Genomic DNA, 19,592 nt, shown 5'->3' with positions numbered 1-19,592 from the left:
GTGAGATAAAATGCCCAAGTCTACCAGCTAGTAAATGCTGACACAAGAACTAAAATCCAGATTTCAAAACCCAGGTTATTCCCACCCTTACATTCTGATTTAGGACGATATCCACCTTAGAAATGAGAACATACTGGAAGAAATGTCAGTAGACCGGGCAAACCTCCTTCCAGTCTTTGAAGAGTACTCAGCAATTCTAACATTCCTATTTTAGGTCATGAGGACATTGGAGGCTTGGCAAGGAATTCTAAATCCATTGGACCGAGCCAATGTCTCAGAATACTTTGGGAAATATAAGACAATGAAAACAGAACTAAACCTTAGTTGGAAGTATAAGGAAAATCAGTAAAGATAATCTCCTGTACTCTCTTTTTCCCATCAATTTTGGGCCAGAAAGCAAATAGATTGCTATAGGCTTTTATTGCTTTGTATTAGACTCTTAAGTCTTCAGTTATGCAGCCAGACTTGTATAATATGAAACCTGGAGGCACCAAAGACAAACAGCAGTAGTTGCAAATACAACCTTATTTGAGTAGAATGAAAACCAGAAGCCAAATTCAAGGATAGAAGTAAAATGGGGAGCAACTACTAGCCTGGAAGTAAAGGGATCCAGGTTCTAGAACTAGTTCTGCATTAACTCATTACATTGTAACGAACTTATTGAATGTTTCTGGGTTGTTGTGTGCATTGGATGACTACAAACTGGTTTGAGCTTCTGTCCTTAGAATTCCTAATTAGAGTTAATTTCAGTGAGAGTGTTTCAATAGCATTTTCTTATCAATGTATAAAAATGGTTTCCTTCTTTTCCTTTCCCTGGAAGAAAGCCTCAGCCAAAAACTCCCACTGATAATCACATTTTTTAATGTTCTGATTGATGAGGGGTGACATTACAAATTCACCTCTTGCTCAGTTGGTCTAGACTCTAGAGTTACAGATGGGAGGACCACATGCTATGTGTACTTTGGCAAAAGGACCATGCGGCCCTCTGCCAACCAGAGCTGTTGTCCCAAGGTTTCTCAGAAATGAGCAAAACCTGCTGCTCGGGGACAGCCAGTCCTCTCCTCGCCTCTCCAGGGACTGAGAATTTTGAGAGCTGCTTACTGGAATCTCTTTCCAATCTGCTGGCCTTAGAATCTCTGCCCCCTCTCTAACACATTCCCACCCCAAAACAGTAGCCTCCTAGGTAGCCATACCTCTTCTTTTTATGTTTGTTTGTTTGTTTGTTTGTTTATTTGAGAGAGACAGACAGACAGAGTGTGAGTGGGGGAGGGACAGAGAGAGAGGAGGACACAGAATTCAAGCTCTGAGCTGTCAACACAGAGCCTGATGTGGGGCTCAAACCCATGAACCACAAGATCATGACCTGAACCAAAGTTGAACGCTTAACTTACTGAGCCACCCAGGCACCCCAGCCATACTTCTTTTGAAGTAGCATCTCCCCAAGAAAGAATTTAACAAGACATATCAACATTCCTACATTGCCAGCAGCAGTCACCAGGTATTAAACCTGAAGCAAGAATCAGGCAATAACAGCATACTATTTGTTTTTTCTTAGCCTCTGTCTAGGTACAAATGCATACACACACACACACACACACACACACACACAGGTACACACATGCATATTTACATTATGTGTGTATATATAATTTTTAATTAAATTTTAAAAGTTACAAAATATGACACATAACGCCAAACTAGATAAAAACACTTTAAAAACTTAAAATATGAAAGAATATGGTGTATTTGAAACACCAAAATATTTAAAGCCAAGTCAAATACCGCAGAAGGAGGAGAATGAATGAAAGTGAAAATTGCTACATAGTTGAATTAACTCCTAAAAGATTCCTCAGGATGGCCCTCATAGAACCACCTTCATCAAACTATCTTTGGGCTCTCTGCTGCCTTTATAGATTCCTCATGACCTGGAGCCATTTTTCTCAAGCCCTTTCTTGTTTGTGACAAATTCTTAAGTACATTGTATGAAACAGTATAAGGTCTGATACCATCTGCCTAAAGATAGTGTCAAATCCCACAGGTTAATGGCTTGGTCCCACAAGACCACCCCCCTCAGATGCTAATCATAAGTTCTAATTGTCACCTATGATTCTGACACCTAGGAGGTTTTCGGGACTCCCTCCTCTTTGATTAATTTGCTAGAATGGCTCATGGAACTCAGTAAAACAATTTACTTACTATTGTTAAAAAACAAAATTCAACTGAGTAAGTGAAGATCTAATTGGCTTCATTCAATGATTCATGAATCAGACAGCATCCCATCCAGCAGATAGAAAGGAGCTCTGAGGAGCTATACAAAATGGAAGACTTTTATGGGCAGAAGGAGATGGAGCAAGGAAGTTTTTGCAAAGAGTGGATCATTTCAGGCAAGGTCACTTTCCTATGAGGGAAGGCAGGGGTCAATCAGGCAGATTAGTTCACTAGTGCTGACCAGGTAATTCCACATTGCTGGTTTAAGGCCACATTCCTAGGAAGGTAATTGAGAACTGCAATAAGATTAGGCATTCAGTCTTGGTTTGCTGACATGAAGCTTAGCCCAAGTGACTCCATTTTGTTGTTTCTTTTTTTTTTTAACACTGTTTACAAGTTTATGATAAAAATGATATGAAAAACAACACAGATGAACCTCCAGTTGGAAGAGATGAGTAAGGCAAGGTATATGGGAAGAGGCATGGAGCTTCCATGCCCCCACCAGAGAGGCCACTCTCACAGCACTTCCATGTGTACCAACTGAGAAGCAATCTGAACCCCATACTTGTGAGATTTTTATGTAGGCATGATCCATCATTGACTCCATTTCCAGCCCCTCTCCCCTCTCAAGAGGTGGGAGATAAGGCTGGATATTCCAAGCTTCTAAAATGGCTTGGTCTTTCTGGTGACCAGCCCCTACTCAGGAGCCTACCAAAAGTCACCTCATTACAACAAAGACACTCTTATCATCCAGGAAATTCTAGGGGATTTAGGAGCCCTGTGTCAGAAACTAGGATCAAAGACCAAATATTAGGGGGTGCCTGGGTGGCTCAGTTGGTTAAGCGTCCAACTTTGGCTCAAGTCATGATCTCACGGTCTGTGAGTTCAAGCCCTGCACCGGCTCTGTGCTGACAGCCCAGAGCCCGGGGCCTGCTTCAGATTCTGCATCTCTCTCTCTCTCTCTGTCCTTCCTCTGCTTGCACTCTGTCTCTCTCTCAAAAATAAACATTTAAAAAAAAACCCAAAAACCAAATATTAGAACAAAAGATGCTCTCAGTGCTCTTATCACTTAGGAAGCCCCAGGAGCTAGGGGCACAGATCATTACATATATTTTTCTATTATCTCATCATATGTAATCCAGCATTATCAAACTTTTTGACACAAAACTTATTTTCACAGAATACACATTAATATCTATAAGAATTTATAAATATATTAGCATCTTCTTTTGGTAGTTCTATTTAATTTTTTTTTAACTCAAGTTAATTAACATACAGTGTGGCATTGGTTTCAGGAGTAGAACCCAGTGATGCATCTTTTACATATGACACCCAGTGCTCATCCCAACAGGTGCCCTAATTAATGCCCATCACCCATTCCCCCTGCCCCATAAACCCTCAGTTTATTCTCTGTATTTAAGAGTCTCTTCCAGTTTGCCTCCTCTGTTTTTATCTTATTTTTCCTTCCCTTCTTCTATGTTCATCTGTTTTGTTTCTTAAATTCCACGTATGAGTGAAATAATACATTTGTCTTTCTCTGACTGACTTATATTGATTAGCATAATACACTCTAGTTCCATCCACATTGTTGCAAATGGCAGGATTTCATTCTTTTTGATCGCCAACTAACACTCCATTGTATATATATATATATATATATATATATATATATATATATATACCACATCTGCTTTATCCATTCATCAGTCGATGGACATTTCGGCTCTTTCCATAATTTGGCCATTGTTGATAGTGCTGCTAGAAATATTAGAGTTCATGTGCCCCTTTGAATCAGCATTTTTGTATCCTTTGGGTAAACACCTAGTAGTGCAATTGCTGGGTTGTAGGGAAGTTCTATTTTTAGTGTTTTGAGGACACTCCATACTGTTTTCCACAGTGCCTACATGCATTTGTATTCTCACTAACAGTGCAAAAGGGTTCTCCTTTCTCCCCATCCTCACCAACATCTGTTGTTTCCTCAGTTGTTAATTTTAGCCACTCTGACAGGTGTGAAGTGTTATCTCATTGTGGTTTTGATTTGTATTTCTCTGATAATAAGTGATGTTGAGCATCTTTTCATGTGTCTGTTAACCATCTGGATGTCTTCTTTGGCAAAGTGTCTATTCATGTCTTCTACCCATTTCTTCACCAAATTATTTGCTTTTTTAATGTTGAGTTTGAAAAGTTCTTTATAGATTTTGGATACTAACACTTTATCTGATATATCATTTGCAAATATCTTCTCCCATTCTGTCGGTTGCCTTTAGTTTTATTGATTGTTTCCTTCACTGTGCAGAACTTTTTTATCTTGATGAGGTCTGAATAGTTAATTTTTGTTTTTAGGAAATCCAGTGGCATCTTAGAGAAGTTTTTCATCTACCACAAAACAATTTCTTAAATTTCTATAATTTACTAAATACTTGATTTGTGCTAATATCCTTGAGTTCCCTCATTTGTAAAATAGGGGAAATAATTATATCTATATCTATATCTACATCACATGATTACCACAACTATTAAATAAATATAATAGTGACATTAAATATAGATCAAATAGTGCATGACATGTCTACTATATACATACAGATATACATGCATACATATAATAAATATATATGTATATTTACATATACTATATATATTTACATATACTATATATATGTATATATATGTAAGTATACATATATAGTAAATACATGTGTAAAATATACATATAGTAAATACATACATGGGAATAAATAAATGTAAGCATTTGTTGAATAAATTTTAAATATTATTACAGGTATTAAAAAACAATATTACAATTTTATTAAAATATTGTCATTAATGTTTAATTACTAGCTCTCTGTAAGAATTCCTTTACTGTATCATACTGAAGGAAGTGAACTGAGAATGGCATTAATTATGTAATAATTTATTTTATAATCTGCTTCCAAAGTTTGCACCGGTTTTATAAGTCATAAAATAAAATAAACCTATTTTTTTTTTTTCATGCTAAAAGCCCAGAATAATTAAGTGAGTGGAATAGGGAGGAATCTAACTGAGCCAGAGAGGCTGAGTTTTGGCTTCCAGCAATTTCTGGATGCCTCACCATAAATGAAAAAAAAAAAAAAAAGGCTGGGGGGGGGGCTTTTCTTCAAGTCATTTGTCATGAGTCAAAAATGTCTAAGAAAGGAATTTCTTTCATATAAGCACAGTAAATTTTAAAGATTGCTCTACATGTATTGAATTCTTGAAAATTACTTTGTTTCCAGGTTTCATTTTCTAGCAGGAGAGCCCAGAGGAGAAGTCCTTGATAACTCTTTCACTGGAGGAATATGTAAAGCTGTCAAAAGCAGTAGAGCAAGTAATCCATACCGTGTTCCAGCCAATTTGGAAAATGTCAACTTTGAGGTATGACAGCCTATCATGGCGGCACCCCAGTGCCGATGGTGATGATAAGCAAAATTTCCAATGAAAAATTACTGATGAATGAAGGGACAGAATACAAAGGTAATGAACATTTTAAATCACCTATTCCGGTTGATGTTTAATCCTTCCACAAGTCAGTGAGGTCAGTGTTATTATCATCAATTTACGGATGAGAAAACTAATGTAACTAATTTGCCCATAGGCAAACAGCCGGTAAGTAGTGGATTAGAGATTCAAGCCCAGGCTTCCCAAACTGCAGAGTCCATGCTTTCTCCAGTAAACATTTAGATGTACCATATGCCACACAGATAAATGGTTTGCTTTATTCAGAATTTCCTCCCACCAAAGCTACTTCTCTCAGGTAACCACAACACTCAGACATGTAAGAGTGCCTGTCTTCTTAAAATATCAAGATGAAGCTAAGTGTAACAGGGGTAGTTCGTATCTTTCTTCCTATTTTACTAGTTGATTTGTTTTTCTGTTTTCCTAAGTGTAATGAGTGATATGCTACATACTCGCAGAATCTAGCCCAGTGCCTTATACATAGGCCCTCTACATTTGTTGAACTAAACAGTCTATTTCTTAAAAAAAGAAAAAAGTGTAGGGGTGCCTGGGTGGTTCAGTTGGTTAAGTGTCCGACTCTTGGTTTTGGCTCAGGTAATGATCTCATGGCTTCATGAGTTCCAGACCCACATTGGACTCTGTGCTGGCAGTGTGCAGCCTGCTTAGGATTCTCTCTCTCTCTCTCTCTCTCTCTCTCTCTGCCCCTCCCCTACTTGTGTTCTCTCTGTCTCTCTCAAAATAAATAAATAAATAAATAAACTTTTAAAAAAGGAGAAAAATTTTTTCAATTCATTTATTTTGAGAGAGAGAGCGAGCATGCACATGCGTGTGAGAGCAGAAGTGGGGGGAGAGAGAGAGGGAGATTGGGAGTCTCAAGCAGGCTCCACACTGTCAGTACAGAATCCGATCAGGGGCTTGATCTCACAAACCATTAGATTATGACCTGAGCCGAAATCAACAGCCAGATGCTTAACCAACTGAACCATCCAGGTAACCCATCAATAACCTATTTCTTTTAATTTATAATAAGAGCAGAGGAAAGATGTGATTTTAATGGTAACATCCATGCATACAAATTTGACATGTTTGAGAGAATTTCAGGGAGTCTAATGATTTCTGAGACTACTTTATGGATAGTGTGATTTCAGCAAAAGTCATTCAATTCTTCCTTTAGAAAACCTTTTACATATAACAAATACCAGTAGTTTTCCAATTCGATCAGCTTAATTTAAAGCCATCTAATATATATTAGTGGGCATAGGAAATGTCCTTGGGGACTAACTGCCAAATTCAAATACCTTTTGGGAGACTGACCCCAAAAAGTCCAATCTCTGCCTGCAGATAGAAGTGACATGGGTAACAAGTGACATGTGACCAGGTAAAGAAACTCCCCATTATCTCCCCACAGATCCAGAAGATGCTAATTCCAGGGGGTCCACCACCACCAAGGGAGGTGGAAAAGGTCTTGCTGGTATGATAAATAGGAAGTCACACTAGATACTGTTCCAAAGAAATAGTAATTTGGTCAATAATAACATTACTCTTAAGATGTATTGTATTGAGGGATGCTTGGGTGGCTCAGTCGGTTAAGCATCTGACTCTTGGATTTGGCTCAGGTCATGATCTCACAGTTTTGTGAGTTCAGAGGTACAGGCTCTGTACCTCTGTCCCTCTCCTCTCTGCACCTACCCTACTTGCGCTGTCTCTATCTCTCCTCAAAATAAATAAACTTTAAAAAAAATGTATTGTACTGAATAGGCTTTAGAGACAGAGCTAAAACCCAACTACCATTTAAACTACCATTTAAAAGGTATCACCTGTGAGGTTCTTTTAAGCTCTTCCAGCTTAAAAGAGCCAATCCTTAAATTGTTGGGAACTTCGGAAGCCACTTGGTAAACATAGCCATGACTGAATATTAGATATATAATCTTACAATTAAATAAAAATATTAAAAACATAGGTGATAATTACCCAAAATTTATCAATTCTCCATTATTTTGTTACATTTTACCATCGATGCTCTTGAGGTTACTTACATCTATTGAATCTATGTTACAAAAATGCTATATAATAATTTGCTGCTGTGCATCTCTTTCTGAGTTTGAGTTAAGGGGCATCACACAGGCAGCTGGGATCAACTATGATAGGAAAACAAAAGGCAAGTGCTGTAGTAAATCACAGGTTTTCCCCTTGCCAGAGAGCTGGTTTTTAAACATTCACCAGCAGACCACTGGATCCACCCACATAACTTGGTAACCCAAGTCTGGATGGCTAGTTACATCGGGTAATACAGCCTGAAAATCCTCATCCAGAATAAAATAGACTCATTTCATTGTCAGTGTAGATCTAAAACTTGTCGAACTTCAAGAAGCTGCCTGAGTTGATCTCTAACTATATGTTGTTGAGTCTTAGGTACTATTCAACTGCTGACGAAGGCCATTGGTGATATTTCTTCAAACAAAAGTTTGGGAATAACCAGAGTCAAGGTCACAAGAGAGTGGTGGACTTTTCACTGGTCCCTGTATTACTTCGTTCATGCTGTTAGCAGATAGCTGTGCAAATGTAAGCTGTATCTTATTGAGAACAACAGAGGAGGAGAAATTCAGCAGGCATCTGACTTCCCTTCTCCCATAGTATTGGAGTTCATGAAGACAGGTGAAACAACAGGTCGGCTGGTACACAAAGAGGCTCGTGAAAGGAAGGGAAGGGAAAGCTTTGGCTAGGAAGTCAGAATAGAAGTCCATAGGAAGAATTCTTCCCCTCAGGATCTCCCAGCTGCCAAGTGCAGAGCTCTGTCACCATAACATCGCTGCATCAGTCCGCAGAGTTGCACCACTTACTCAGGAATCCTACTCTCTTTTTCTAGGCGGTGCTGTGTGCTAAGCATTTGCTGTCAACAGCAAACTGCAGAGTATGGTTACCGCTAGACTTTGATTCTTAACAATACACTGGCCTACCTAGACAGGCCCCTTGCTGCATCCCAAAGCCTAAAAATTTTCATAGCTCTGCAGTCCCTCAAATCCTCCCTAAATCCCATGTGAAATTCACAACTTCAGGTTCTGTCTCTGACCCTCATAGCACAGGAAGTCAGTTGCCACTGGTCTCCATTCCTCCAGTCCCTCTTATCTCCTTCTGCTCCTCCTTACAAACCCATCTCCTTTCTTCAAACACAAACCTAAGTGTCAACACACATAAATTCCTAGGTCATCAGCCCACTGGATCCACAGTGAGGATGGATGGGCTCAGCGATGTATGTAATTATATGTAAATGAGGGGGTACCTGGGTGGCTCAGTCGGTTAAGCATTCGACTTCAGCTCAGGTCACGACCTCACGGTTTGTGAGTTTGAGCCCCGCATCAGGCTTTCTGCTATCAGCACAGAGCTTTCGATCCTCTGTCTCCCTCTCTCTCTGCCCCTCCTTCACTTGTTCTCTCTCTCTCTCTTTCTCTCAAAAATAAATAAATAAACTTTAAAAAATATCTTTAAAAAATAATAATGTGTAAATGAAGATTAAAACCTTGTTGCCAGAGTTTGGTTAACATCTCTTCCTGGGAAAATCTATCCTTTCAAAAGTTGCCTTGGCTTTGCAAGTTCCCTTTCATGGAAGAGCATCCCCATCCTCTCTCCCTCTCTCCCCCTGTCACCCCCACATCTACTTGGTCAACAATTTCTGTGAACTTCCTAAATATCTTTCAAATGCCCTACTTTCTTTCCACCCAACCGCCACCCCATGGACCTGGCCATTATCCTGTCTCACTTGACTTCCTCTAACAGTTTTTTACAACTGTTCTCCTTGCCTCCACTTAAGTTAACTATAGTTAACCTGATCTCTGCAAAAACACAGATGTCACAGTAACACTCCCAATTTTTCATTCATTCCATTAATAGTTTTAAAGAACCTATTATATGCAAAATCTTGCCTTTACAAGTCAATTCAATTTCAATTCAATTCAATTCAATTCAATTCATTACAATTGAACTGTAATTTCAGTTCAATTACAATTCAATTCAATTTCTCAGGGCATTCAAGGCCCAGTCCCAGGTTTCCAGTTCAGTCTAATTTTTCAGCCCTGCTCACCCATGGGTAGATTTTCTCTGAGCTGCTGCCCAGGATATCTGAGCCCCCTTCCTTACATGCAAATATCTTTTCCTTTAAGCAGATACATCTTTTTGTGTATAAGAGCTAATTCAGTTGACAATAAATTTCATATTTAAAAAAAAAGAGCTAATTCATAAAACAAAATATTTGTAGTCTGAGTTTTTTTAGAGAAATGGTAAAGAAATGTCAGCAGCTATATTTAAATAGAATTGTATCGCTTCATTGCTAACTGAAGGGCTTCATTTTGGGGCCCTTTAAAGGCTAACTTGCATGCCCTGTAGTATCTGAAAGTCACATTGAACTTTTGTGTGTATCTTACTATTGAGCAAGATTCTTTTGCAACTGGGTTATTTTGTCTTTCCTCCACTAATTGTACAAGCTCTTTGATTGTGACATGTGGTTTGCCTCACAGTGCATTTTAATTTTGAATATTTTAAAACAAGAAATTTTTCCATTGCAAACCAGACAGGCATCTTTAACATAAAGTACTCTTCAATCAATTTATTTTGCAACTTCTTTTTTTTTTTTTTAATTCATCCATCGTCCCTTTTTGCCAGCATAATCATAACAGGGATTTAACTTGTACTGGGAAAATACCCTGTTCCACTCCTACTTCAAGTCAAGTCCCACTGGCTTTTTTTTTCCTCCTCTTTCCAGACCCAGTCAGTGAAGGATTATAACCCTCCACCATGCAGAACCAATCAAGTATTTGTCCTCTGTCCCACAGACATAGCCAGTAGAGTGCTGATGCCCAACATCTAAATAAGTCTAAGTGGGTGGGGATGCAACCAGAGCAAGGAAGGACAGGATCTGTGCTCCCATCTGCTAGGCCTCAATTTTCTGGAAGATACCTTCAGTTAGATTGCAAAGAGGCTGAAAGTCACAGGTAGACCAGAAATAGCCCTCGTTTTTTTTTTATCATGCTGCTAAATATCATTTTAGGAGTTGTTTCCTTGATGAAGACTTTCCTGGTGTGGCCCCTCTGGGTTCAATGATTATTTAGGACAACCTCTTTTGGAGCACATCACTTCCCACACTGGATTAAGTGTCTGTGCTTGTTTGTCTTTCTAACTAAACTATTGACTCATGGAGGGCAGGAACTAATTTTTCTTTTATTTCTAGCAAAATGGCTTCTCAACAAATATTTATTGAATGCATAAAGGAATGAAGCATCATTGCCTGAGATCTTAACAAGTAGTTCTAATATTTCCTAAGTTTCATCCCATTTCATATGGATTTTTCTCCAGGTGCAAACTGAAGAAGATGATTTAGAAACCGATTTCTACAAGGACTTAGTTCCTCTTACAAAAAATGAAAATAAACAAGCTGCATTCCGGGGCAAAGAGAAAAAAAGCTTTCATGTACCAATTTTTTATTCCTCAAAGAAAACTCAAAGCACCACCCATAATTCTGCCTTCAAACAAGCCATTCAAGCCTCCCACAAAAAGGTAATAAAAATGGTTCCCAATCTTTTTATTCTTTTCTGAAAGTTAACACTAAGTCCAGCAATCATGCAATGAGAAGGGGAGAGTTTTTGATATCAAATTGGCAAGATTTCGAACACAAATTTAAATAGATTTAGTTTGTTGATAAATCCCATTTCAAAAGTTATAGAAGTGATATGTATAATGTTGCATACATTTGGCTGTGTTTATGGTTGTGTTCTGTTTAAGTTTTCTTTGTCTTACTGTTTTAGGTGTATTTTTTATAAGCTACATGTAACAGAACTTTACTTTTTTAACATAATCTGACAATTAGAACTTTGCTAGGGAAATTCTGCCTTCTTTGATTTAACAAACTCACTGAAATACTTGATCATGTTTCTTCCATCTTTAATTTTTCATACTCATTTTACTTTGTTGCTGTTTCCTATTTCTCTACTATGGCTGTCTTTGTCACATTTCTGGTTACCCCTTTTGGTCATTTTGGAAGTTCTACTAGAACATTTGGAAGTTCTCTCTTTTTTAGAGAGAGTGCAAATGAGGGAGGGACATAGAGAGGGGAACAGAGGATCCAAGGTGGGCTCTCCGCTAACAGCAGAGAGCCCGATGCAGGGCTCAAACCCACGAACTGTGAGATCATGACCTGAACTGAAGTTGGATGCTTAACCAACTGAGCCACCCAGGTGCCCCTAAACTTTTTAAATTCTGCTTGTGATGACCTTTGTCTAGTTAACAAGCATAATTAAGCCTATGTGTTTTCTTTCATCACATGAAGTAATATCTACAGCCCCCAAAAGGTATTTTACTTCCCCACACCCCATTCCCACTATCTCCTTGAGAATGGGTCTATGTTCTGCTCCCCTACCAATATCATTACAGGCCTCCAAAACCTCAATTTTACTGAGGTAGTTCAAACCCTTTGTGTTCCAAGCTATTTGCTAGGATTGTTTTGTGTTCAGTTTTATATTACATATGTTCATTTGTATTTTATCCTGACTCTTGTTTAGTCTATTTTAAAGATTCCTCACATAACACTTATAAATTCCAAGTTCATAGTCTGTATTTTATATCTGTGTAATATTTTATATACGTACGTGTGTGTGTGTGTGTGTGTGTGTGTGTGTGTGTCTATACATTTACTCCCTAAGTCCTTATATATCTAAAAAGCCTACATTTTCCCTGAGCAATAAAGATAAGGAATATCTTGGCCAAATATAGGAATCTTGAATCATAGTCTTCTTTTCTTGGTAGTTAGTGGATGTTATTCCACTATCTTCTACTTTTTGTTGTTGCATAGGAAAAATCACATGCATAACTTGTTGTCTTTCTTTTATTTTCTTTGTCTGGAAATTTATAATTTTTATTGTTGTTGTTTATAATTTAGGTTGTATCTGAGTATTAGACTTCTTCCATTAATCTTGCCAGGAACTAACAAAGTTCTTTCAATATGTAAAGATATATCTTCATCCAGTAATCTTTCTTCATCCCTTCCTTTTTCTTTTATTATTTGTATATTAAAACTCCTGGACATGTTTTCCAGCTCTTAAGCGATTTAGGAGATAGATTTCTATTAGACATTTTTAAACATTTACAAAGTTCTTTTAAAATAGTATCTGTTCCTGGGGTGCCTGGGGTGGCCAAGTTGGTTAAATGTCTGACTCTTGATTTCAGCTTAGGTTGTGATCTCACCGTTCTTGAGTTCAAGCCCTGTGTCTGACTCTGCACTGACAATGCTGAGCCTGTTTGGGATTCTCTCTGCCCCTCCCCAACATGCTTGCTCTCTCTCTCTCTCTCTCTCTTTCTCAAAATAAATAAATGAACTTAAAAAAAAATAAAATAGTCTCTGTTCCTCCCAAAACCACCATTCAGTGGTATTTGCTCCTTCCAAAGAGATGAATGGGAAGACTGAGCCCTGAATCATAGAGTGTGAAGGGGCGGTGAAAAGAGGAACCACAACTGGAACAAAGGGGAACAGCAGCTGGAGGGCATCATTTTATGGCTCCTCCTGCCCTTACCATAGTGCCTCTCACACATTTATTTATTCATCTATCTATCTATCTCTCTCTCTCTATATATATATATAAAATAGCCCCATTTATAGATAATTTTCCTAGGCTAATTTCATTTATCTTGAAAAGAACCCTAAGGGGGAATCAGATTAGATATTTTCAAGAACATTTTACAGATGAGTACATGAAGTCCATATATTTATTCTGAAGTCAAGAAATATTTATCAAATATCTACCATGTGCCAAGTACTACACTAAAACTCAAGAAGCTGAGTGGCTCCTGTGATGTCACAGTGAGTAAATGCCAGAGTCGGGCATTGAAATCAGCTTGTCTGATTTTTGCCCACTGTTTATATCCACTACATTATACCTCAAGCTATCTGCTTATTCATTCATTCTGTTATTCATAATTTCAACAAACTATGAAAAGAGTAGAGTTCTGGTGATATGAACACATAAAAGAAAAAAAGAGGGAATAAAATGATTCCTTTTATAACATATTGTTTGTTCATTTTATTTTTTTTTAATTTTTTTTAACGTTTACTTATTTTTGAGACAGAGAGAGACAGAGCATGAATGGGGGAGGGTCAGAGAGAGAGGGAGACACAGAATCCAAAACAGGCTCCAGGCTCTGAGCTGTCAGCACAGAGCCTGACGCAGGGCTCAAACTCACAGACTGCAAGATCATGACCTGAGCCGAAGTCGGACGCTTAACCGACTGAGCCACCCAGGCGCCCCTTGTTAGTTCACTTTAGAATGGGCTATAGGTAGCATAGTGTCTCTCAAACTTACCAAATTATATTCTTTTTTCTTTTGAATTTTTATTTTAATTCCAGTTAACACAGTGTTATATTAGTTTTAGGTGTACAATATAGAGATTGAACAATTCCATACAACACCCGGTGCTCATCAGACAAGTGCACTCCTTAATCCCCATCCCTTTTAACCCATCCCCCCACTCACTTCCCCTCTGGTACCATCAGTTTGTTCTGTATAACTAAACGTCTGTTTTTTTATTTGTCTCTCTCTTTTTCCCCTCTAGTTCATTTGTTTCGTTTCTTAAATTCCACATATGAGTGAAATCATCTGGTATTTGTCTTTCTCTGACTTACTTCACTTAGCATAATACTCTGGCTGTATCCGTGTGATTGTAAATGGCAAGATTTCATTCTTTCTTATGGCTGACTAATGCAAATTATATTCTTAAGACAAGTTAGTATTGGGGCGCCTGGGTGGCTCAGTCAGTTGAGCGTCCGACTTCGGCTCAGGTCATGATCTCACAGTTCGTGAGTTCAGGCCCTGCATCGGGCTCTGTGCTGACAGCTAGGAGCCTGGAGCCTGCTTCCGATTCTGTGTCTCCCTCTCTCTCTGACCCTCCCCCACTCATGCTCTGTCTCTCTCTGTCTCAAAAATAAATAAACGTTAAAAAAGAAAGAAAACGCTACTGCAATGTCTCTTAGTCTTCAAATAGTGAAAACAAGGTACCACAAATTTGAAAAATCAATCCACTCCCTCCAGTGGAGCTTAATGCTTTATTTATTCATTTCATCAATCACAGATCTAACTAAACATTTGTTAGGCAGGTAATCTGTTTCAAAGTCAAAATACCTGGTGTCTCAGTAAGATTCAGTGCTTTTCTGAATTACTTTATGAAGTTGAACCCACAAAAAGATGGCAAAAATAAAGGAAGATCTCACAGAATGTTGAGACAGATCATACATTTTTTATTTTTTAAATATTTTTTAAAGTTTATTTATTTATTTTGAAAGAGATAGAAAGAGAGGCAGAGAGAGAAGGAGAAAGAGAATCCTAAACAGGCTCCATGTTGTCAGCACAGAGCCCAACACAGGGCTCGAACCCACGATCTGTGAGATCATGACCTGAGCCAAAACCAAGGGTTGGGACACTTAATGACTGAGCCATCCAGGCATCCCGATCATACATAGTTAATAACCTACTGTCATGTAATGGGTTAGCCTAAAATAGCCCCATTTTAACCATGCTGCATTTGATAAATGCTTGGCTTGTGCTGAGTTGAGTTACCAAAGTTTCACTTGTATGTTTATAATTTAGTTGGTAGAGCAACCTGGAAATTTTGAACCACCCATTCCAATGTCCATGTCTGAATAGGTATTTCAGATACTCTGGAAGTGAGTGCGCTTCTTACTAAAAGCATAAGGTCCCTCCAACTTTCTAAAGGCATGGTTCTGTGACAAAATTCAAGTATTAAACTTAAAAATAGAATTGATGGACAATGAAAATGTAAGCCCCTCAAAGGGATGAACTTTGTCTACCTTGCCCATTTCTGTGTCCACAGCATCTGAGGTAGCTGAGCAATAAATGTGTTAAAAGGCAAAAAGGGAGGGTGAGGGGTGGAAAGGGGTAGGAGAGAAGCAAAGGGAAAGACAGAGGGAGGGGGAGTGAATGGTGACTCTTCTTCAATACTTGTGATTATTTCTTTTCTTTTGTGTTAGCAGACATTTTATGCCATAATTATAGCACACAGGAAAACAGCGATTTAATAATTTACAGCTACGATAAAGTTCTTTTGCTGAAATATGCTCCTCTCTCTGCTCCTATTACTCAAATACTACAATTTGCTAAAATTGAGAAATAGATAAATTATATAATTTTTTTAAGAACAGCATACATGGATACACTCATAAAACCCAGGGGATATGTAGAACAATAATTTAATAGAATGAGATTTGGGTATAATACACCACCAAATCATAAATTAACCCAACATAAAAAGAAATGAATAAAAAAACTCTCAAACAAATATTTCTGTTGATGGGTGGAAGAGAGAGAATATAAATAATTTTGTTTAATCTTAACCCTGAGTAATTTTGAATCACAGCGTCTTAGAGTTGAAAGGGGTGTGGTATGTCATCTGGTGGATAACTGTCATTTATATACCAGGTGACATTTCACAGACAACTGGGGCCTAGAAAATGCAAATGCCAGTTAGTGACAAAGTTGTGACTTGAATCTCAATTGCGTAACTTCCAATTAAAAATATATGCAATCCTTTTTTGATGTGTTGCATCAGCAAGTCTTTCTAAATAAAAACTCAGTAGGGACACAGCTACGATTGACAAGCAAGAGTGAAAGATTTACTTTTCTGATAATTGATCTCTTTTTGGTATGCCTTTGGTATGCCTATTGATCTCTTTTGATAAGCCTACCAAACCTATGCCTCAGTCACAGTTTACATGACTGAGATCATCTTATCTGTTCAGCCCTTTGGACGTTGCAGGAAAAAGTTGTGGAAAATTAAATGAAAATTATGTTTTTGTGTGTGAGATCATGCCATAGAGAGTTAAAGTTATCATGTTATGGTTGGAAGGCAGCTAGTGATAAATAGATGACATTTAAAGGCTTGACACTTCAAGCTTTTATTACGTTTAATCATCTTGTTTTCTTTCTTGTTTTTCCTCTTTTCTCCTCTTCCTTTTAGGATTCTAGTTTTACTAGGGTCCATAAGGTGATAAAAGTCTCAAATTTCACAATGAAAACTAAAGATCTGCAGCTTTCTGATGTCTTTTTGAAAGCACTTAACCACCTGCCTCTAGAATACAACTTTGCTTTGTATAGTCGGATATTTGATGACTTCGGGACTCACTATTTCACCTCTGGCTCCCTGGGCGGCGTGTATGACCTCCTCTACCAGTTTAGCGTCGAGGAACTGAAGAACTCAGGTAGACCTTCTGCCGGCCTCCCTTTTTTTTTAAACCTGATTCGAATGCGTGCAATTCATTTTCCTCTTATTCTATTAATTCTTCTTTATTAACTTTTAGACTCCACTGTACTTCCAAAATCATAGGAAGAACAACCAAAAGGTACACACTCAAATAAATAAAAATATAAAATTAGGACCCCCCCCAAAAAAAGAAAAAATATACTTAACCTCTCTCATTGGGCATTAGATTTGTCTCTGAGTTTCCTGACATGTGGGAACATCATAAGCTACACAGTAGTAGTAACCTAAAAGAGAGATACATGCTATTACCTCAAGAAAAATGAGATTTGTCCTGAAACTAAGCTCCAAAAGATAATTTACTTACAGCAATTTTATAGGAGATAATAATTTTATAGAATAATAATTATAGCAAATTTTCTAACAGTCTTTTTCTTTTAATAATGTTTTAAGTAAAAGCCAAGGGCATTAAGATAAAAGAACAATTAAGAACTTGACAAGGGACTAAATTAATGTGGGCTAGATATGCACCTACCAGTGATAAAATTGAAACCAGATGAGAAGCACTTATTTTGAAGAAAGTTGGCCAATTTTTATTTTGGGATATAATCAGGGATATTTTTCTGCTTATATGTAAAATAACAATAAAAATCTTGGTTTATAGATAAGCCTTGGTTTCTTAAGTGTTAGCTTAAATTGCCACTATTAATTATTATTATAGCTTAAACACCATTGGATAAATTCATTTTCAGACTCCTTCATGAAATGACACAGGGCCTTTGTGATGATTCTATCATGTGTCTCTTGAGAACATGGTTAGGAAACTGTAACCAGAACTCAACTGACCAATTACCCCATGTAAATAAGAATTCTTGATCATGTAACTTTTATATAGAAGAAATCAGGAATTCATTTAAAGAGACATCAGGCCAACTCTGGGGCCAACAGAGTGTCAATCCCTTTGTTCTTACATCTCATGATGGCAAATACTAATGTTTAATGTGGCTGCCCTGAGTTATTCCAAACTTTGAGTGACCAGATATCCCTCATGATCTGCTTCCTAAGAGAGAAGAGGGCATAAATGTCTTTGAGAAGGACTTTCAGTAAGAGGATCTAAAAAAATTACTATCTGACAGAGTTACTGAAATCCAAAAGATTTATGCTGTGATGGGCTTTTCACATTGCCTGACCCTTATGTTTCATTTCAGTTATCCTTTCCACAGGAGTGATGTTTGTATGATGAATTTGATATCTTCTCCCATGAGAACACCAGCAACATTAATGCTGAGCAAAAGTGCTTGGGGAAAATCTCTAGCCCTTGATTGGTTTCATCTCACCCCTGGGATGAAATTATTCTGGTCACTTGCTGCTATAGCCCAGAAAATAATTTCTCATTTGATCAGCTGTACTTATCATGCATTCAAAGCAAAGCCTCTAAAGGCTCAGAGATCAGGTCAGTTAAAGAACTATGTGAATCTTTAATCAACCATCCAGCATTTTAATAGTTGAAGACCCCTGACCAAAATGAAGTGATGAGCTACACTTTCCTACTGAAACATTCTCACCTTCTGTGTCTTTCTCTATAAATAGAGGTAGAGGCTAACAAACAGGAACACATAATAAGGGAAAGAAAGGAAGTTTGAGATGTAATAGGAAACTGGAGATATATGACCGTAAATACCTATGTACTCATATACAAACTATATATATATATACATATACATATGTATACATATGTATATATATGTATATATATGTATACATATATATATGTATTACACACACACACGCATATATATATACACACACGCACACACATATATATGACATATATAGTACTTAAAGGGTATATATATGTATATTTGATTAAACATATTTCTATATTCTTATATGTAATATATATTCTTATATTCAATGAGTATATATTTCTCTGAGTCACAAAAATAATACCGATGCACAGCTTTAATTATGGCTAAGATGAAGCACGCCCAGACAGAAACAAATCTCAATAAAATGGAATTCCTTGGTGGGTATGCTCACCTGTTTTTGCCTGCTCTCTAAATGAATATATATTCTGGCCTCCTCCTCTCTTTTTCCATTTCTTTTCCCTTTGCGTAGCCATAACATGAAACTAGAGTATAGGCTTGGTTTTTATTTGCTTTATTCAGTAAGAATTGTATCCCTTGTCATTAATTTCAAAAGTATGACCTGAATATTTCATAGTACCTTCTCTCCCTCAAGAGGAGTAAAGCAAAATTAAATTGCTTTTTATTTGCATCCTTCATATATTCCTCTATTGTTCAATGTCCCATAGTCAATTTAAAACCTGAAGAAAAGTTGACATTGCTTCAGTGTGCTAGGTGAAAAAAAATTCAGAAATACAGTAAGAACATTAAAGAATTAAAATATCATAATACGCAAGATGGTAATTTAAACTCCTTTTGTTGAGAAGTCATTTCCTACTCTGAACTGGGAGGAAAACAATTACTGGCCCCACCATTTACCCGTATGACATTTTCAAGTAACACTGTTGACCTTTGCCCAGAATAGCTGAGGACATTTCTGAAATGCTTGTCCCTTCGCAACATCAGAGGGACGCTTGGGTTTGAGAGGTCAAGTGCTACAGCATCCAGCAATTGGATAGAGGTCAGGCAGCAAGC

The 19,592-nt window shown here is 37.5% G+C and overlaps 1 protein-coding gene across 3 annotated transcripts in view; it reads left to right on the top strand.

Moving 5' to 3' along the window:
- The window catches only part of C6 (complement C6), a 64,861-nt gene that overhangs the window by 14,555 nt on the left and 30,714 nt on the right, over nt 1–19,592 (top strand). For all 3 annotated transcript variants that reach the window (XM_058718492.1, XM_058718485.1, XM_058718500.1), the window contains exons 6-8: nt 5,463–5,601; nt 11,029–11,229; nt 16,693–16,933. In XM_058718492.1, coding sequence (XP_058574475.1) covers nt 5,463–5,601; nt 11,029–11,229; nt 16,693–16,933 — 581 coding nt within the window. The remainder of the gene's footprint in view (nt 1–5,462; nt 5,602–11,028; nt 11,230–16,692; nt 16,934–19,592) is intronic.

Source organism: Neofelis nebulosa, chromosome 1 (assembly GCF_028018385.1).
Source record: "Neofelis nebulosa isolate mNeoNeb1 chromosome 1, mNeoNeb1.pri, whole genome shotgun sequence".
Taxonomy (NCBI): Eukaryota; Metazoa; Chordata; class Mammalia; order Carnivora; family Felidae; genus Neofelis; species Neofelis nebulosa.
This window is presented reverse-complemented; position numbering and strand designations above follow the sequence as displayed.